We start from the raw sequence: 21,526 nt of genomic DNA, 5'->3' as shown, positions 1-21,526 counted from the left end.
GGGTTTTGGAATAACTGTAATCAGAGCTGTGTTCAGGTCTCTATGAAAAAAACCCTTTTCAATTGCATAGTTCAAAGTTTCCAACCATATAGGACCAACAACCTCCCAAATTGCTAAATACAGCTCCACTGGGATACCATCTATACCAGGTGAACGGCCCTTGTTAGTATCTTGCACAGCTTTAAGTAATTCCCCTAATGAAATAGGCGCATCCAATTTCTCTGACTCCTCTGATGTTAAACTAGGCAAGTCCAGTCCTTCAAAAAACTCTGTAAAGTCCTCCTCTGATGGGACACCACCCCCTGTATATAGGTTTTTAAAAAAATCTTTAAATGTCTCATTTATTTCCTCTGTTGATGATACCACACCTCTTTTAACACATTTAATAGCTGGTATAGCCCTCTTAGCTTCTTGTCGTTTAAGTGTTAATGCCAGTAAATGGCTAGGCCTGCTGCCCTCTGCGTAGTACTTGTGTTTAGTTATGTGGATCATGTATTCTGCCCTGCGTCTTAATAAATCATTTAATTCTGCTTGTTTGGCTTTAAGCTCGTTTTCTATAGACATGGTGTAGTTCCTTTCAAGCGTGTCTTCTAACTCCTTACATTGTTTTTCCAACCGGGAAATATCTTGCAGTCTGGTTTTATGTAGATGGGAACTAAACCATATTGCATTATTTCTAATAAACCCTTTAACCGTGGCCCAGACTACAGTCATATCCGCAACACTGTCTTTGTTTATAGAAATAAACTCAGCCAGTTTCGTCCTCAATTGAGTAATAAATTCTTCATTTTTCAACAAAGTGCAGTTAAACCTCCATCTCGAAGCCTTATTTTTAATATTTCCGTAGTCAAATGAAGACATCACCGGGCTGTGATCCGACAGAAGCCTGGGTAAAAATTCTACTGAATGTACAGTGGACAGCAAGCCAGAGGAAATTAAGATGTAATCAATTCTACTGAAACTTTTATGCCTAGGGGAGAAATAGGTGTAGTCCTTCTCAAAGGGGTTGTGCACTCTCCATACATCCACCAGGTGGAGATCTTTAACAAAACAACTTAATGCTTTGGATGCAGAGTCCTGAACAGATGCCATAGATAAAGAGGATTTGTCTTTTTTGCTATCAAATACAGCATTCATATCTGAGCCGATATATAGCTGATAATCATTTAACTTTAGAAGTTCTGCAGTGATTGAGGGGAAAAAGTCAGCGTCAAAAACGGTTGGTGCATAAATGCTAACAAATGCAACTTTTTTGCCCTGAATGGATGCACAGCAGAATGCCAAACGTCCCTTCCTGTCTGCGCCTATCTTATCAACGGTAATATTTATGTTGCGCCTTGACAATATCATCACTCCTTTTGTACGTGTACCATCTGATGAGGCCACAACTGATTTATAGAACTTATTTTGAACTCTGGGGGTGTCTTCAAGTTTAAGATGCGTTTCCTGCAAAAGAGCAATGTCAATTTTCTTCCTTCGTAAGTAATCTAGGACCTTAGAGCGTTTTTGTGGTGTGTTTAGACCTCTGACATTAAAAGATAATACATTAAAGGACTCTAACCTTCCCATGTCATTAACCTTGCCTTGGATTTGTTGTGATTTGTTAGTGGAACTTCGAGGAGTCCTTCCCCCCACCCCCCTCCCTCTGCCCGCCCCCTCCCCCCTCGCCCCCCCCTCCCTCCCACTCGCCCCCCCCTCCCTCCCACTCGCTCCCTTACTTCCCCCCACCCCCCTCCCCTGACTTTGTAACATCAGTGAGAAACACTTAGCAACGTCTGTCACTGAACACTGTCTGCCCCCCCCCCCATTATTAATACAATGATGAAACCTTACCCACAGATACAAAATAAATGATAGAAAAATAACCTACATAATCCTAGGTAAACACAACTCAAACATACGTATTCGTTGATACATACTTATTAACTATGTGACCGAAAAGACCATCACACCAAAGGGTGGCGTCACTCTCACCGCGGCTCCAGTAAAACGAACGGAGAAGAGAAAAGAAAAGAGAGAAAAAGAAAAAAGAAAAAACATTGGAGCACGGAGCCTTTCGGCTACCGTGGCGCAGTTAAAACTCAACCTAAACATACACCTCTCTTCCAAGTTTAGTAGTCCACCGCAAAAAGGAAAGAACATTGCATTTTAAAAAATAAAATAAACAAACAAACAAAAAATATATAAATAAAAATATACAGACGACTATTTACCTCGTATAGTCTTATCATATGCAATGCCCTGAACACAATATACTATATGGACTGTAAAATACTTTTTAAGGTGCCTTGGTTTTCTTCAAAACAAAAAATAAAACAAACAAGCGAATATGCATATAAATGTTTCAAAAAATCAAAAAATTAAACCCCCATTGCAGTCGCCTGTCCATGTCTGCCCACTCCACAGCTCACCCATCTCCATTACGCATCGTTGTTGTCGTTCTCGTTGTCGATCTCCGCAGCCTCCTCCTCCATCGTCTCGCTCTCCATCGCCGCTGGATCCAAGGCGTCTCTCGCTTCCTCCGCCGTGTTAAAAGACATTTTCCTGCCCTTGTAGTTGACTTTAAGAATGGCCGGGTAGATGAGATACGACTCGATGCCTTTTTGCCACAATTTGGTGCGTATATCTTTGAACGCGCGGCGGTCTTTCGTCGTACCAGGGCTGTAATCGGCAAAAAACAGCAATTTGGCTCCCCCAGGTAGAGTCGGCTTGGCTTTCCGTGCTCCCTCCAGGATCGCCTGTCGGTCGGGGAAGTGTAGAAGCCTGAAGATCATCGTTTTCGGTCCCGATTTCTTGTTGGAGAAGATTCTATGTGCCTTGTCGACGGTCACCACCGCATTACGCAAGCTCTTCATGGTTGGAATCCATTTGGGTAACATCTTCTGGAGGTAACCCCTCGGATCATCTCCTTCAGCACCAGTCGGCAAACCGACCAATCTGACATTATTAATTCTGGCCCGATCCTCCAGCTCGTTCAGCTTCTTCTGGACCCTAATCAATTCAGCAAGGCAGGAATCATTGATTCCCTCGCCCGTGCGTACGTCAGCTTGTAGGCTATCTAATCGGTTGGACATCGTGTCAAACTTTTCAGCGTGGACCACTAGTTGCCCTTTCAGGGACTTAAGCATATCGCCATTATCTGCCAAACCTTTCTGTATGGGGACCATAGCTTGGCCAATTGCATCTTTTACGATGGAAGCTACTAGTCCTTGCCAGGTTCCCATCTGCGATTCAATTGTTTGTTTGATTAGCGTAGCTATATCCCCCGTTAGCATGTTAGCCCTCGGTCCGTCGCCCGGCTCTTGTTGTTTGTAAGGCGAGGAAGCGAAAGGGTCGGATTGTCCATCCATAATGGTGAAGTTTAGATCTTAATTTGTATCAACGTTGAAAAAATTGTGGAAAAAAGTTGTCTATGAGTCGAAAAAAATATATAAAAAGAGGAAAGTTTGTCAGCGCTCAGTGCCGTGCGGCCATCTTGCTTCGTGCCTCACGTGACTCTCCATGACTAAGCCCTTTGACAAAAAATGCAAAGTTAATAATAGCAACAATTTGTGCAAAAGCTCGAGGCATAGGGGCCCCCTGAGCTCATGGGCCCCTGGCCCGAGGCTGGTAACCGGAACAGTGGGCCCCTGAGAACAATGGGCATTAATTTTACAAATGATGGGCCAAATAGCCTACATGTATAATGATTATGTTGTATTATTATTACAATATTTTTTGTCTTTGAAATGTAGTGGAGTGAAATACATAAAGTAGCCTATCCAAAAATACTAATAATCAAGTAAAGTCTAGATACTCGAGAAAATGCACTAGAGGGTACAGCACTCAAGTAAATTCGTACTTCGTTACTGCTCACTACTGATGCCAATACTTTTGCACTTTTACCCAAATTAAACTCTGAATACAGGACTTTCACCTGTAACAGAGTATTTCTACATTTTGCTACTTCTAGTTAGTAGGCTAAGGAGTGTGTACTTCTTCCATCCTACCTGGGTGAAACAGGCAAATATTATTACCTTTTTTTAGTCCACTTCACTGCTTATTATTTGAAAACTTTAGTCAGTTACTTTGCAGGTTTAGGTCAAAATTTAAAAAAACAACAACTTTGATTCTGCATGAGTATTAGGCTACTTGTACTTTTGGTACAATTATTTGAAAACTTGAGTTACTAGTTACTTTTTAGATTATTATTACAAAACCACTTCAGCCCTTTAAACTTTAGCAATTTGAAGATCTGTAGATCTGCTATTTTCAAAGGACTTTTATACATTTCATACATTTGAAAACCTGTGAAATGGGACATTCTGCACAATAACTACTTTAACCTTTGGTACTTTGAGTACATTTTGATACACTTTTGTACTTTCAGTGAATTCAGATTTCCACACTGTTACTTGTGTTTCTACATAGCACTGCCACTGATTGCAGTATTGATACTTTTACTCAAGTAAAAAAAAAAAAACTGTGAGTGCTTGTTCCCACCACTGACCAGTGGTGGAAAGTAACTAAGTACATTTACTTAAGTACTGTACTTAAGTACAATTTTGAGGTATTTGTACTTTACTTGAGTATTTCCAATTTCCAATACTTTTACTTCTACTCCACTACATCTCAGAGGCAAATAGTGTACTTTTACTCCACTACATTTACTTGAAAACTTTAGTTACTAGTTACTTTTCAGATATAAATTATGATATAATGAAACACACATTAACTTTAGCTTAGCCACTTTAGCCCTATTTTATACCTTACTTTAAGTACATTTTGATGCCAATACTTTTGTACTTTTACTCAAGTACATTTTTAATTCTGGACTTTTACTTGTAACAGAGTATTTTTTATATTGCAGTATTGGTACTTTTAAAGGTGTACTGAAAATAGATAATAAAATAATAAATACATAAATATTATTAATAATAATAACAATAAATAATAATAAATAAATACAAACTTTAGGTACACCTTAAAGTTTACTTTAAAGAAGTTGAGTACTTTTCCCACCACTGCCACACTGACCTGGTGTATGAAACAGTCCAGGTAGGTGATCACCCCTCTCTGCATGCGGGTTCGGACAGCCCGTCCGACCGTCCGAACCCGAACGTAGTAGCTCAGGTCCTCCCAGAACCACGGGTACGCGTTCCTCTGGTACAGCAGCGCGGACAGCAGGCCCGCTAAGACTGTTGTCAGCGCCAGCCATGTTAACATGTTTACACACACGGCTTTTTTTAATCACATTTAAAGTTCTGCTTCTTCAAGAAGGAAACGTTTTAAAAACTTATTTCCATGGCTGAGCCCCTGAGCTGGGGGGACGCTTCCTACCCTAGAGTTATGATATATATCTAGAGCGCGGACGGTCCCGCCCCCACCTATTAATTTCAATGAAAGTTGCTCACGAGCGCGTAAAGCACCCGGAAGTAGCTCTGCTTTCTGGGTTAGCTCCAATGTTGGAGCCAATAGAGCAGGCGCACCGGCGTTTCAGACGACGGGAGCATGCGCAGTAGCATTTTTCAAGGCAAAGTCCTTGCAATACCAGATTTGACCACCACAGGCAAACGCAGCTTCGCTGTTCTACCGCGGTTCAGGGGGGCTTGGTTCCTACTAACTTGCAGGGGGCTGGTGGGTGCGCATGCGCAGGGACCAGCGTTGCCAGGTTTTGCGAGAGAAATAAGCAACCCTCGGAAAACAAGCACGTACTTGAAAAGAAGCAACTAGGCACTAGGGCAATTAGTTACCAAACTTTTTTGTGCCAAGCACCCCCAAATTGATATATATTTGGCCGCGGACCCCCATCTGAAAATGTTTTGTGACAGGGAACCACAGAAGTGAAGATTTGTGTTTTTAAAAAAATCACAATTATCAAAAAATGTTAAACACTGTCAAGATTTTTCAAAAATGTTCAAAAATAGCAGATGTATAGATCTGCTATATTTTAATAAATAAATGGATAAAGTGGTTAAAATGATTGTGATGCTGTATCAGCACATTTTGCTGGGGACCCCCTGGAACCCCCGCAAGGACCCCACTTTGAGGATCAATGAACTTGGCACCCACAGCCATTATGAGCACTTTCAACCTATAAACTAAACTGTATACATTGAAAATAGCCGATCTATTTTATTATCTTGAAATAAAATGTGGAATATTTGGAATATTTTTGAAACATTTTAACAACACAACTCTGGTATGGGTCTCCCTGGCACAAAACCTGTTCAGATGGGGGGTTAGGGACAAATACATATTAATTTGGGGGTCCATGACATGAAAACTGGTTAACTGGTTAAAATAATGTTGTTGTTTTTTTTAAACAAGCCCAAATAAGCAACTTTACAGAAAAAGAAGCCCAAAGTCGCTTATAATAAGCGGACATGGCAACACTGGCAGGGACGCGTGGACGCTTCTTTCGGTTGTTGTGCAACTTGAAGCCCTGAGCAGGTGTTGTGCTTCGTCGCACGACGGTGTCGCACGCCAAAGCTAGCAGACCAACAAGCTCACAGCTTGTAGGTCTGCTATTAAATCAGCCCATGTTGAGGCGAGTTGGCAACCAACCAAACCCCCCCAGTCTGTCAAGTCACGTGACGCCACACCAAACGCACGCACGCACGCACACACACACGCAGGCAGGCAGGCAGACATGCATTAATAGAGGAATCAGTGTAGCATGTCATCTGTCACTGCCAATACTGTGAGAACTACAAACATTAAAAAAATAAATCATGTGTGGAGTGGAAGAGATGAGTCTAACATGTATTTAACATCGAGTTAGACAGTCTAGTGGTTCCCAAACTTTTTAGCTCAAGACTCAAAAGTCGTTTGCTCCGGACCCAAACTAGTGAAAATAGCAGATCTACAAGTTAAAAAAAAAATTGTATTTGAAAGAAACTGGACTGGTCTAAAATAATAATGTATTGGTCAGTGAAGTATCTTCTGACTGACTGACAGACACTCCTAATTAGATAGTAAAGATGTTTGTTTGGTCCGTACTCTGGATCAGAAGGTGGCGCTAATGCACCAAAAAGATGGATGCCAACCGCCGTACAATAAAAAGAAGAAGACAGACTCCCACACAGTAGGTGGCGGTAATGCACCTATAGTGGCGGACAGTAGAAGAAGGGTGTGTGTTGATATCTGGTTGATATTGAGCTTTTATATTATCGGCGCTAAAAAAAAAGCTTATTTTAAAACATCCTTGATTAAAAGATCAAAGCTGTTGGTGACTTAATGTGAGAAATAAAGAGGCTCGTTTATCCTACAAGAATCTCCGTTGTTTCTACAAGGTAAACAAACACTTTAGGAGCAGAACAGATGAGGATTGTTGTCAACGCTTTGAACTCCTTTTACTTTCACTCTGCTGTTGTTTTCATAAAGTCATAGAGACTCTACGGTTATGTATGAGACCTTCATAAACATTATTTTATTATGAGGCTTTTCACTGTAGAACAGCTTTAGACTGTCAGTCCTGGAGTTCCTTCAAAATAGTCTTTGCACTTTCGCCCTTTTTGGTCCGTACATCTACATAAACGTCATATTCCAAATGTAAAGTGCTTACCCCATGGCCACACATGTTACAATTATGTACGTTTCCTCGGAAGTACCCATATATCCCGTATTGTTCAATAAAAAGCATTCTAATCTGATCGTTTGCCATTTTTCTCATAGGGTTATAATGTATCAGAGTGCAATCCACCTCCCAACCGATAGGGTCGCGCAGTTGGAAAACGTGGAAGAAATGGCCATCAATCGGATTAAAATGCTTTTTATTGAACAATTAGGATTATACGGGTACTTCTGAGGGCCCGTACATGATTGTAACATCCGTGGCCATGGGGTAAGCACTTTATATTTGAAATCTGAATGTTTATGTAGATGTACGGACCCTAAATGCGAAAAGTGCAAAGACTATTTTGAAAGAACTCCAAGACGGTCATATTATATATTACAGTCTTGTATCAAGGCTAGGGCAGTTTGGTAAATATTGGTGCAGATTAGAAGGACAAGGATCATATTGAGGTGGATCGCCATGGACGGTCACCAGACATGTCAACCCAACCCAAGACAGCTCGACCAGCCGTGAATTTGAGACAGCTGGACCCAAATCGACCGGGTCTGGTTGTCTGAAGTAGTAGCTCTGTGTAACCCCTAGAGGGTAGTAGAGTACAAGGTACAAGGTGACGGTGAGGGAGGTCCTGAGTATATTTATAGTATATTTAAGAGTAAATATTGTAAGCATGCTCCCCCAGTTGCATACTTTTTTTTAAGAAGTGTTTTTGTAAACCTTCTTTTCTAAATGAAATAATAATATATGCCTTATTGTGTCTGTTTTGTCCTCCTCTCCTCTAAAATCATTTGAAAGTAGCAGATCTACACTAGTTGCCATCATTAAACACAACACAAGAAGTGAAATGAATTAAAGTAACTGTTATTTTATTTGACAAAACAGGGCAGTGTAAAACAATTTGATGATGATGGCTGCTAGCCTTAGGAATGTGATTGATGTTGTTGATGGCCTGTGTCTCTGTGTTTCTCTGCATATAGCTGCATTCTATATACAGTTTTAACTTTAAAGGGACATTAAGCATGTATACAAGTCTTACATCCATCAAGCTATGGGGATGGATGATGGTGCTGATGATGGGTGCTAGCCTTAGGAATGTGATTGATGTTGTTGATGGCCAGTGTCTCTGTGTTTCTCTGCATATATCTGCATTCTATATACAGTTTTAACTTTAAAGGGACATTAAGCATGTATACAAGTCTTACATCCATCAGTGTTTGAGGTGATGAAAAGGAAATAGGCTGAAGCTAAACATTTATGATAGCCTATCCTTCCTTAAATGTATAGCTCTCATTATTAACATTAAAAAGATATGCCAATAATAGAAATACCAGATCCTTTAGATCCTTTAGATCCTTCCTTAAACAAGGACACGGTCATATGCTGTGTAGCATACATATTCACCTTGTAAACAAAATGTAAGTAAGATGAAATATGCAATATAAATGAAATCCCAATTATAATATTTGCATCTCATATACGACAACACTGACTGAGCTGCTGCTAATGTGTAGACTGAACGTCACTTTATGATGTTCTGTAAACGTCCTCTGGGTGGCTCCCTTTAGCTTCCATTAGCCTCCATTAGCTTTGTAACGAGTGCAACAAAAACACCAACACAGTCCCACACCAATACAGTCTTGAAGCTAAAGCATTCATAGAAACTTATTATAACATGGCAACTTTGCACTTTACCTGAAAAGGGGAGAATAAAGTGAGTGCAAGAATAATTGTCAGACAACACAGATTGAGGATCGCCAGGCTGAACCAATTGATAATAGACACACTGTAAGGATTTAGAGCTGAGGTAAGGAGGTGTCTAATGGCTGTGCTTGAAAGCCTTATCACATCAAGAAGACAATAGGGCTTGAGGTAAGGAGGTGTCTATCTCAATGGCTGTGCTTGCTTGAAAGCCTTTGGGCTTGTTTCACCCTGACAGACAAATAATAATTCTTTGGTAAATCAATGTACATATTATTATTATTATCTCTCTCTCTCTCTCTCTCTCTCTCTCTCTCTCTCTCTCTCTCTCTCTCTCTCTCTCTCTCTCTCTCTCTCTCTCTCTCTCTCTCTCTCTCTCTCTCTCTCTCCCTCTCTCTCGCGGTCCAGGTCGAATTTGGGTCGAGTTGTCGGGTCCAAGCGGGTCGAAAGCGGGTCGACCGGTCCGGGTCGAGCTGTCTTGGGTTGACATGTCTGGTGACCCCATGGACGAGGGACCAGTATACTGAGAGACAGAATGACATTTAGCTGGTTGAAGAAGTCTTACAAATATACACAAAACCACATACTATATCAGCAAAATTTAACACACATGAAAAAAAAAGAAAGAATGGCAATACATTTTATACAGTTTCCAGCTTGTTGTTCAGGAGATTTCCATAGTTATTTGACCTGCTAATACTATCTCATAATGTGATTGCATTCATGTGATGTTCTCACACTGTCTTTTGTCTCCATGAATATTGTGTTAATTAAAGGTATTGTAATCGTTACTATCTTACCCTTTATTCCTTCTCCTCCTACTGTCCTATAGGCTTCTCTAGCAAAGGGAGACATGGCTGAAATGGTTCCAGTCGATGCCAGTTTACCCTCCTGCCCTATGGATGTTACCTCACTGTCCTCACTGGAGAGTGATAACTTTGTGTTTGTGGAGAACACACATCCCAACAAGATCTTAGAGGGCCTCAACGATCTACGACTCAAAAATGAGTTTTGTGATGTGATTCTCTGCTGTGAGGGACAGGAGTTCTCCTGTCATCGTAATGTCCTAGCCTCCTTTAGCCCTTACTTTGAGGTAAACACACATCCTCATAATGTACTAGCCTCTTTTAGCCCTTACTTTGAGGTAAACACATCCTCAACTTTACATGTCAACATTTATTGACGCTTGTTCTTAAGGAAATGGCATTCCTCTTTGGCTTTCATATGAACCGAACATAATCCAATCTATTCACTGTTAGTGTTGACACAATATAAATAAGACATGAATGAACTATAAGCTCCCAAAACCAGCCATTCGCCTTTTCAACCTGCACAGGCAATGTTTACAACAGAGTGGATGGAGTCCCAACAGATAAGAGTAGCCATCAATGGAGTAGAACCTAAGGTGATTGGCATGATGGTGAACTATGCCTACACTTCAAAGGTGCTCATCTCCACAGAAAATGTGCAGGTGATGTATTATCATCATAAACCTTATTCATTCTCTCAGTTTTTGACCTGCATCTGTGTTTTAAAACATCTATTTTGTTTATTTGTTCTAGGCCCTGCTAGCAGCATCAAACCTGCTAAATGTCATGGCTGTTCAGGAGGCCTGCTGTCATTACATCGAGCGTCACATGGATGAAAAGAACTGTGTAGGAATTCACTGCTTTGCTGAGATCCACTCCTGTAAGAAGTTGGAGAAAAACAGCAGGCATTACATTCTGGAACACTTCAGTGTCGTCTATCAGCAGGTCAGATATTGAGGGATGCATTTCCCATGTTGTTTGTCTGCTGTTGGCTTTTTCTCCTATTCACCTGTTTCCTAGGCTGTGTTTTCTACTTCCTGTCGATTTGATCCAATGAAATCCAATGAAACTGGTCAGATGACCAATGATATCCAATGAAATTGACAGGAAGTGGAAAATACACAGCCTAGGAAACGGGTGAATACATTTGGGGAAGCTCGCAGTATGAGACAGGTCTACCCTGGTAAACCCCTCCCTCTGGAAATCTCATTTCCATTTGATCTCAGGAAGGAGTCTAGCCTGAGGTTCTGTCTGGGCGTTTCTGCGGAGTTCATAACATGAACTCTCCAATCAGCGTCCTCTCTCATTGTTCTATGATTGACAGCGCATGTTGGCCAATCAGGTGGAACCCGAGTGGAGCCAAGTGCAGCCGAGCGAAATGGAACGGCGGCCATTAAAACTTTGTCCGCTGTTTTAAAACTTCAAAACACTCAAACTTCTTTTTTGTGGAACGGAATTTACTTTTAAGATATTTTTCGGATAGCATTTAGTTGTTTAACTTCATATATGTGGTCAATTAATCATGACACAGCCTATTTAAAAATACAAATGTATAGAACCGGCAGGGGCGGGCAGTGACACTCATGTATCCGAATCAAAAGTCCCCTTGCGTCACGTTGCTCTGTGGTGGTGGTGGAACAAACTGCTGACTGGCTGAAGGGGTGGTGGTGAAACAAACTGCTGATTGGCTGAAAGGGTTGTCAGTCAACGGTATTACTCCCGCCCACAGCCAAAAAGCCTAACAGGCCCCCATGCCAGACTCACTACTGAGATCAAATGGAAATGAGATTTCCGGAGGGAGGGGTTTACCAGGCTAAGACAGGCCCACCCAAGCTGATACAATATTAAAAGTGTTTTATTACAAATACTCAACCTGTCACCAACACAACTGACAGAAAATCCAATCAGTCATTGGATGAATATTAACAAGCTACTGTCACTTGTCTTTTTTTTTTAACCAAAACTACATTTTTGACTCAGTGAGCACTTGAGAGGAGAAAAGGTTCATACTGTATCAACTAGTCTACTGTATTTCTTCCGCCCCTAGGAAGAGTTTCTCTCTCTCTCTCTGGACAAAATGACAGAGATTCTTTCTAATGATGATCTTAATGTATCCAAGGAGGAGATGGTGTTTGAGGCTGCCATGTTGTGGTTAAACAAGTGTCCTACTAGGCAGAGCTTTGAAAAGGTCAGTCACTTCCCACTCTTTCACATGATTTTCTATAGACCGTAGAGAAGTCATAGAAATGTGTCTGGATTCTACCATGCTATGTGATTGAAGTACTGCTAAGGAGAATTGGAGATACATATTTTAACCATGTCTAAAAGGCCAAATCTGTCATCATGTCTGTGGTCTCCTTCATATTTTAATTCAGTTTAGATTTGAACATTCTCTAGTGTGCACCCAGCTTAATTATGGAGGATTAAACACCACTGTTGTTACACACCACAATTATTGGTACAGCTCAGGAGCATCTTGCATCAGGCAGTTGTGAATTAGATAATGAAAATATAAATAATGGTCATGATTATACTTCCTAAACATATAGGATACAAAAAGTATAGTATTAAATGGTGGCATACTGTATATACATGTTTGATTCCTCACCTTGTCTTGAGTCAGATGTAGAGATTTGAAAGCAATGTTTAATGTTGTTCAGCCCATATCCAGTTGGACTAGTAAATAACTAGTGTTCTATTTGTTCTTGAAGGTACTAGAGCATATCCGTCTGCCTTTTATCAGCCCCTCCTACCTCCATGATGTGATTGAGTCTCTGGATGTGGTGAAAGAATCCCAGGGCTGTCAGAGGCTCATCTCTGAGGCCAAGAACCAGCATCTCCTACCTTACAGCCATAGAGCTGAACCACGCAGGGCCACAGGTATCCTGCCTCACACATGCATGCATGCTGCAACTAATGCTGGAAAAAAGTAATCGAGGGTTTTCTATTTCCTTAAATGTGCAAACATACCTGGCAATACAAATTATTCTGTCTTTTTTTCTTCGGTGTGGCGTCTGCGGATTTATCAAGAGTTTAGCCTCCTTTAGCCCTTACTTTACTAAGCACCAGGCACCATCCACCCGCCTGGTATGGTGTAACCCTCTATATTAAAATGTGCTGTTTATGTTCTTACCCTCTATTAAACGGTATATCTAACTCGGTGAAGTGATACTGATGTTGGGAGGAGGAGCCAGCGTTGAAAGGTTTAATCGCTGGACCAATCAATGGAAGACTCTGGCATGTCTGCCCTTCGCTGTAAGCAAGCACTGTGTGGTTGTGTCAGGTGAGTAGTACCATCGCAGTCAACTGGACTGAAGATAGGGATGGGTGATATGGCAACAAAGATTATGACATATTTCTTTTCATATAATATTGATATCATTTATCACGATGTACAGTACAGTAGAATTTGATAATGCTGCCAGTGTGAAGTGTTCTGATCATGACAAAAATCTGAAGGAACAAGAGCATTAAATCAAACCTTTCAATATTAGCACTTAGCAGTCCTTGAGTGGGTTCCAGAGGACGCCTAGCTACATGATTTATAATTGGGAACCAAATGGGACCCTTACTGGTCTGTAACTCTGAAGGCCCTGTCTTCCGTGGCCATTGCGCTACAATATCTTCCCATAACGCACAGAAATTACGCCTGGTTTGTCTAGATAGCAAATGATATAGCAGCAACTTTGTGCATTGAGGTGTGTTGATCTTAAAATAAGGCGTGGTCTGGCGCAAATCATGGCGCAAAGCTATTTTCCCCACAGACGTTGCTCTTTTAGTTAAGACCAGCTCCAAGCTGACAGCAGCGCAGGTCATTTTGTTATTCTGGCAGCGTAGCGCACCCACGGCGCCTAATCCAAAAAAACGATGTGTCTTGAGCTGTAACCATCTTTATTGCTTTAAAAATCAAGGAATAACTCACTGTTTTAATTCTGCTCTTCTCCCACCATAGACTCTACTCTGTATTTGGCTGGAAGAGAATTCTCTGATGGATCAACCAGTAGGGAGATGTGGCGCTATGATCCTTCCCATGATGACTCCTGGTTGAAGATGGCTCCTATGATTTATGCACACGAAAACCCATTCAGTAAGAACGTCTACTGTATATATATTTTCCTTTATCTCTGACTACTCACAATACAGAGAAGAAAATAGTTGACTGACGACACAGGCTGCAGTTCAAGAGGCTGTCTCCACAGTACTTTACAGGGTCCATTACAGTTACCCATTCACACACATACACACATCGATGGCGGAGGCAACCATGCAAGGTATCAAACCTGCTCACCTGGAACAGTTATGGGTTCAGTGTCTTGCTCAAGGACACTAACCCCGTGGGAGCCGGGAATTGAACCGGAAACCTTCTGATTTGACCCAGTCTTTTTGTTTTTCCCCTTGCACAACCCCACATGGTCCATAGGCCTGGTGATGTTGGATGGACATGTGTATGCAGTGGGTGACCACAGAATAGTGAATGTCGAGAGGCCCCACACTCGTGTGCAGCGCTACACCCCCAACACCAACACCTGGCAGCTTCTAGCGACTCCTGACTCCATGATTTCCTATTACTGGGGTAACGGCCCTGTTGTGGTCGCACTAGATGGACTGCTCTATTTTATTGGTATGGAACAGATTTATACACCTGCAGATTCAATCTGCAAGGTTTCATGAGGGTATTTTTTGTGTGCAAATGTCCAAATCCTTTATGTTTGTCCTTCTCCTGTTGATTATAATGTTTTGCCATGTGTCCTCCTGGGTCCTAGGTGTTGATGTTATTCGGGAGGATGGTGTTGTATTTGCACCCCAGGTGTTCAATTTCAACCCTAACACGAATGCATGGACAGAAGTCGCTTCTATGCAGAATATTGCACGTGGTGGTTTTGTAGCCTGCACTCTCAAAGGAAAAATCTACGTCATGGGTATTTTAATGGCTCTTCTTAGTTTCATAATGGCACTTCAACTTGATTGTAGTTTAGGCACATAATGGAGTCCTCTAACAGTCACTATCCTGTTAATTCCTTCTTATGAATAGGTGGTATGGATGATGATGCAGTAGAACCCATCGACAGGGTGGAGTGCTACGACCCAGAGACCAACCAGTGGACCATGTGTGCCCCCATGAAGATGCCACGCTCCTCTCCTGGCGTAGCTGTGGTGGATGGAATGATCTACGTACTAGGAGGGCAGAGTGACGAGGACAGGTAAGAGGCTGCTGCTTCATGAAATCCTGTTCACACCAGACATTACTCTCTTGACTATTTGTCTCTCTTCATGTAGGAGTCAACACACCATCGAACGGTACTGTGAAGACACAGACTTGTGGGAAGTGGTGGGGGAGACGCCCACCTTTCGCACGGATTCCGGCTGTGTCTCTCTCTGGCTATGGAAGGATGCACTCTGTGAACTGAGAGGAAGATGACAGAAAGATCCTCTAGGTTACTAACAGACATTAAAGACAATGGTTCAGAACTACTGAAGGATGATGGTGGCACAGGGAGAGGTGTCGGTCTATTATTCACGTTGAATAATATTTATTTACAGGCACATGTTGTGACGAACAAAAATGGAGTGGAAACCAAGCACTGTTGTTGCTGAGAAACTTATGGTTTTGTTTTGTCTCCTTCCCTAAAACTATTTCACAGTTCTTTAATTGGACTGGTAACGTTATGTAATGTAACAGAACATGTCTCTCGTCGTTGCCCAAAAAAAGGTAATTGTTCATGTTATACGTCAGTGGTTCACAAAGTGGGATCCAGGGACCCCGCCGTCCCCGGCAAAATGAATAGTTTAGTTTCACTATTATTTCACTGGCTAGAAGGTCAGCCAATGAGAGAATGTATAAGAATGACTATTCAGATCTTAAGTTGTATTCTATCCATCTACAGTAAAGACAGTTGTAGAATTCTGTACTAAATCTAATCTAACAGCAACAATGTTCTCTTAAGCTGGTTCCTGGCACTACATATTGTCAACTGGGGGTTCATATAATAATACATTTCAATTTGACATGAAAATGTTTGAGAACCACTGAGGTAGGCTACTTTGAGCTGCCATGAAGATTAAGTACTTGCTATTGCCTGACTTGACCAATAGATGGCGCTAGCTCTACCTGTAAGGATGTATCTTGTGTCAGTACTTAGTTCACAGTATTTTGTTTAGTGTGAATATAAATATAATGGGCCTATTATGTTCTATGAGGTCTTCAACTAATTTCTGTCATATATTAGAAATGTACAATTTACTTGGTGTGGGTCTACTTTAGTGCACGGTTTGCATATCCAAGGACTATCCAATCAGGTTGAATAACAAATTGCACATTGATACATCGCATTGTACCAATTATCTTTATTTTGTTTTATACTTGAATAAATATTCAGTTTTTTTGCAAACAGGAGTTTCTATTCAATGACCATGAATTTACATCCCATTTTAAACTCCCAGTTCCTCCCAAAGATCAATACTGCTGACTCAGTTAGGAAAACATTTTTTTACATCAGCATTAAATCATTGTATTTATTAACAACTAATACTGTAGTAGCTAATGGCCTGTTCAAACACTGCACTTAATAAACCAAGATTCCTCATGATTGTCAAATACTATAGTGCAGTGGTTCTCAACCTTTTCAGGCCGCAACCCCCCAAAATAATCATATTTGAACTGGGGACACCCCACCCTGACAAGCACTTGAAATTGTAGGAGTTGAGGGGTTACATTTTGTTTGACTTTGTTCCACAGATAAATATTGTGAAAATAGCCGATCTACAACCTCACAATGCCTCACATTGCCAGGCGTTGTGAGCTTGTAGATCGGCTATTTAAAAAAAAAAAGAATGCCTCTTATATTATTTGACAATTTGGCAAATGTTTGACCAATTTTATAGTATAATTTGTTGATTACTTTTGATGCAGTAATGGTCTTTTTTCTTTTAGGTATTAAAACATTAAAATTCCGTAAATTGTCACTTCAGTGTCCACCCAAAATTATGTGACACTCAAAATCATATGTGGGGACGGGTTCCGACCCACAGGTTGAGAACTCCTGAAATAGAGGAATCAGCGGAGCATGTCATCTGTCACTGTCATAAATACTCTGAGAGCTACAAACATTAAAGAGAGAAATCATGAAGTTTGGAGTGGAAGAGATGAGTCTAAAATGTATTTAACATCGAGTCTAGTGCATTATTTGAAAGAAACTGGACTGGTCAAAATAATGTATTGGTCAGTGAAGTATCTTCTGACTGACTGACAGACACTCCCACACAGTAGGTAACAGTAGCTAAATATCGATGGCCAAAACGCAAAACCTCCTAAGTGCAAATTTCATGATTTTCAGATTTCACTGTGGATGAGGACTATTAGGCTATGCTGCACATGCTCAGTCTGTCTGCAAGATAGTCCCGCCCCTCATTTTGTCAGAAAAGTCATTTGACTAAAAACTCCTATCTTGTTCAGTGCCAATTAGTGCTAAAATGTTGAAGCGCAAAACCTCTTATCTGCACCAGAACTAGTTGAGCAGCAGACAGAGCTGAAACTTTAGAATTCTGTGTTATGTAGACCATCTAAATGTCTTTCAGTTTGTACTAATCAATTATTTTCAAAATAAAAAAGTGTCTTCCACCCTTACTATTTAAGAATTTGTTAGTAACTGTCAAGTTAATTGCATTGCCTTGTTGATTGCTAATGATTAGTGTCAGGTGGTGAAACTTTTATCACACCAAGAGTGTGAGTTGATCAAAAATGTGATTGGTAATACTTGTTACAGTACTGTAGAATGTCTTGATCTCAAAATGAGCATAAAAAAAACATTATTTATTAATTTGTAAGCCTAACTGTTTCTACAGTAGGTAAAAACCTCCTATGTGCATCTATGTAGATAGGAGGTCATTTTTAGGTATAGATAGGAGGTTTTGGCGTTGAACATTTTGAACTTGTGGTTAGAGGTTGTCATTGCTGCTTAGATGTGAACATCCATGTTGTGATTTTTTATTAAATGCAGATCAAAATCACACGTGAACACCGTGGCAGCCAACAACCCTGTGAGAATATTGTGTTGTGTCGGTTGGGGGGTATGAGGGTATGGGGGTGGGATGGGGTTTGGAGTAATGGGGTGTGGGAGGTATGGGGTGGCGGTTGGGGGGTTATGGGGTGGGGGGTGCATGAGGGCTTGGGTGGGTGGAGTTTGGGGGTTGTGGTGTGTTGGTTGGGGGCATGGGGACCGGGGTCTCTGGGAGTGGGGGTGTAATGGATTGGATGGGATTTGGGGGTACGAGGGTATGGGGTGGGATGGGGTTTTGAGTTATGGGGGTTGAGAGGTGTGGGATGGCAGTTGGGGGGTATGGGGTTTGTGGGAGTGGGGGAGTATTGCAGGTGGTGGAGTTGGGGGGTAGAAGGTATGGGGGGGATTTTGTTGAGGGGGGCATAGGCAAGTTAGGCCAGATCATATAGGATAGGGTCTTTGCGATGCGAGAGTGTGGTCTAGCCAACACCAACTCGGGACTCCTGAAGTGGAATGGGGTTTTGAGTTATGGAGGTGGAGAGGTGTGGGCTGGCAGTTGGGGGGATGGGGTTTGTGGGAGTGGGGGAGTATTGCAGGTGGTGGAGTTGGGGGTAGAGGGTACGGGGGGGGATTATGTTGAGGGGGGCATGAGTCAGTTAGGCCGGATCATATAGAATAGGGTCTTTGCGATGCGAGTGTGGTCTAGCCAACACCAACTTGGGACTCCTGAAAAGCTGCCCTCCACACTCTCCTATCTAGCATCAGGGTTTTGAGCTCTACAGTGTTGTTGGCTAAGCTGTTACGCCGAAGTGCATCTACGTAGGTGGTGCACTTCCTGTCTCTCCTGGCTTTGCCCTGGGTTGGCTCCCATAGTGTCAGTTTGCTTGCCATTAGTTACAGTATGGGTACCTGACGCAGTGCCCTGCCTCATCCTTCTCTCTCTGACTTTGTCTGTGACACATGGTAGGTTCCCATAGAGGACCACATTTCTGATTTGGTCCGTCCATGTGACTCCTAGTGCCATTCATAGCATTCTTGTGTAGACTCCATCCAATGCCCTTTCCTGTTGTGCTGTGATGGTCCATGTCTCAGCCCCATACAGCAGTACTGACTCAACTGTAACTATATGAACAGCCGCCTCTTGAGGTCTTCTCCCATGTCTGATTTCCACACTCTCCTCATCCCATGCAAGGCATTCCAGTCAAGTGCCCCCCGGACCTTCAGGTCCTGCTCCATTGAAGCAGTCCAGGCCCAGGTTATTTGAAGGACTGCCTCAAGTCCTGGACTGAGGCACTGCCTGGACTGCCTCAAGTAACGTGTCTCCATCATCTGAACCATCTTCTCAGGAACTCCGTAGGCCCGGAGAATGTTCATCAGTTTCCCCCGGTGGATGGTGCCAAAAGCCTTTTGGAAGTCATGAAGGTGATCACCACTGAAAGATTCATCTCCTACTCCTTCCAGTATCCTCCTCAGCACCAGTATCTGCCCGTCTGCAGTTCGCTCTGGGCGGAAGCCGTTCTGCGAGTTTCTCAGTACAGGGTCTAAGATGGGTCTAAGACGGTTGAGGATCATCCTGTTAGCCGCCTTGGCGACTTGTGAGCTCAGGTTAATGCCTTGGAGGTGTCCGTCTTGGTGAGGTCGCCTGACTTTGGTACTGGATCGATGATCATTTTGCTCCACAGCTTCGGCAGCTCATTAGACGTGTGTGCTTGATGAAATCCAACACCACCTCGTCTACGGGCACATACATCAGAACCTCTGCTGTCACTCCATCCTCCTCTTGCCTCACTTGATAGTAGCCTTGGCTCTCTGGTACTCATCCATGGTAAATGATCCATGATCTGGTATGGGAAGGTCATGGAAGACAAGAGCATCGGATCATCCTCTTCTTCTGCTGGTACCATGCTTCAAATCGTTCCTCTGCGCTTTCTCCCCAGATCTTGGAAGTCTGAGAAGAGCTTCTGCCAGAAATTTCATTGATGAGCTTCCAGCTCTTGCCATGCTTTGTTTAACATGCACCTTTTTAATTCCCTGATCTTTTGGGGCAGCTCCTGTTTTTCGAGTTGCATACACTTGGTATAGCTCCTCCTTCCTCCGCTTATATTCCTCCCTCAGACCCTCTCCTTTTTGGTCAGCGACAAAGCCCCTGTGTGCTGCTCTCATCTCCTCCCTGGCTTTGGTGATTCTAGGGTCAAGGCATCCGTCTTTCCTCCTTGCTTATAGGCTCTTTAAGACATTCAATGATCTTACATACTATTCCACTATCCACACTGGACACAAGGTTGGTGATCCAGTTGTATGAGTTAGGGGAGTTGGAGGGCATGAGGGTTTGGGGGGGTGTAGTGTGCTGGTTAGGGGGAATGGGGGTTGTGGGAGTGGGGGGGTATTTCAGGTGGTGGAGTTGGGGGTAGAGGGTATAGGGGGGATTATGTCGAGGGGTGCCTGGGCCAGTTGTTTTCTAGTCAACCTAATTTTTTGGTTTAAACAAAAAGTATGTTGTTAAAAGGTTAAAATACTATATTCTGATAGTAATCATTGCTATAGAGTGTTTTTTCAGTAACAGATGTCTCCCTGTCTCTCCAGCTCTTTAATAAACAGAGAATACATTTTTCGGTAGGTGTCAAAATCTCAGCCAATCAGGAGAAAGTACCCATTTTTAAGCTTAATTTGTACAGTGTTCCAGTTCCAATTTTGTCTGCTCATTTCTTAGTGTCATCACTTCCAATTTCACTTTCATTTCTGTATCCTGATTGAGTTCTCTGTCCTGGTTGGAAAAAAATGGAAATGAAACTGAAACTGAAACGAAAATGCATTTTCTGTTTAATAAAGAGCTGGAGAGACAAGGAGACTCCTAATACTGAACAAACACTCTATAGCAATGAGTACTATCACAATATAGAGCTATTTAACACGTATTTTAACCAAAGCAAATCACTTACCCTACCTTTAAGCAATCACTTTACATTGAATGCAAAAGCTCCTATCTGCAGAATTATCCAGGAAAAGTGGGGAAAAACCTCCTATCTGCATTTGCAATATGAAATCAGTGTAATTAACATATAATAATGTAATATAGTCCAGACATCCAGAAACGGTGTATTATGTGATGGGTTTCATTAAAAAATAGCATTGTGCAAAAAAAATACAACATTTTGTAGTTTTCTTTTTCATTTTCCCAACAATGAACATTTTTCAGATAGGAGGTTTTGCGTTTTGGCCATCGATATGTAAGTGCCCCACAGCGTCAAGCGTCAAGTCACACCACGAAAAATAAAAGCACAATAATTTTTTTGTATGGAAATTTTGAAAGCCATTGGTGCAAAAAAATAAAGAAATTAATAAATCAAAATTAAATAAATAAATATATAGCAAGGAATGCGTTATTTTTATTTTATTTCATGAGACTTCTATTTATTTCATGACAACCTTTATTTAATTTGGAGACTAAATGGTCTTCCATAATATTC

General features: G+C 41.8%; 2 protein-coding genes across 4 annotated transcripts in view; one reads left to right on the top strand and one right to left on the bottom strand.

Moving 5' to 3' along the window:
• The window catches only part of LOC311038291 (long-chain fatty acid transport protein 6), a 43,775-nt gene extending 38,465 nt beyond the window's left edge, over nt 1–5,310 (bottom strand). For all 3 annotated transcript variants that reach the window (XR_014600044.1, XR_014600045.1, XM_084047715.1), the window contains exon 1: nt 5,017–5,310. Coding sequence is in view for 1 of the 3 variants with exons in the window: in XM_084047715.1 (XP_083903841.1) it covers nt 5,017–5,205 (189 nt within the window). In the remaining 2 variants the exon portion in view is untranslated. The remainder of the gene's footprint in view (nt 1–5,016) is intronic.
• Nucleotides 5,311–10,233: 4,923 nt separating this feature from the next.
• Nucleotides 10,234–16,395, top strand: LOC311038242 (kelch-like protein 23). Its single transcript, XM_084047638.1, has 11 exons — nt 10,234–10,346; nt 10,590–10,724; nt 10,816–11,007; nt 12,110–12,250; nt 12,774–12,942; nt 13,229–13,345; nt 14,015–14,149; nt 14,483–14,683; nt 14,826–14,981; nt 15,095–15,263; nt 15,340–16,395. Exons 2-11 carry the CDS (start codon nt 10,593–10,595, stop codon nt 15,479–15,481), a joined length of 1,554 nt encoding a protein of 517 aa, XP_083903764.1. The 5' UTR covers nt 10,234–10,346; nt 10,590–10,592; the 3' UTR covers nt 15,482–16,395.
• The last annotated feature ends 5,131 nt before the right edge of the window (nt 16,396–21,526 follow it).

This window comes from Gymnoscopelus microlampas, assembly GCF_963454915.1.
Source record: "Gymnoscopelus microlampas genome assembly, chromosome: 21".
Taxonomy (NCBI): Eukaryota; Metazoa; Chordata; class Actinopteri; order Myctophiformes; family Myctophidae; genus Gymnoscopelus; species Gymnoscopelus microlampas.
Note: the sequence above shows the minus strand (reverse complement) of the source record. Positions and strands in the feature narration are given on the sequence as shown.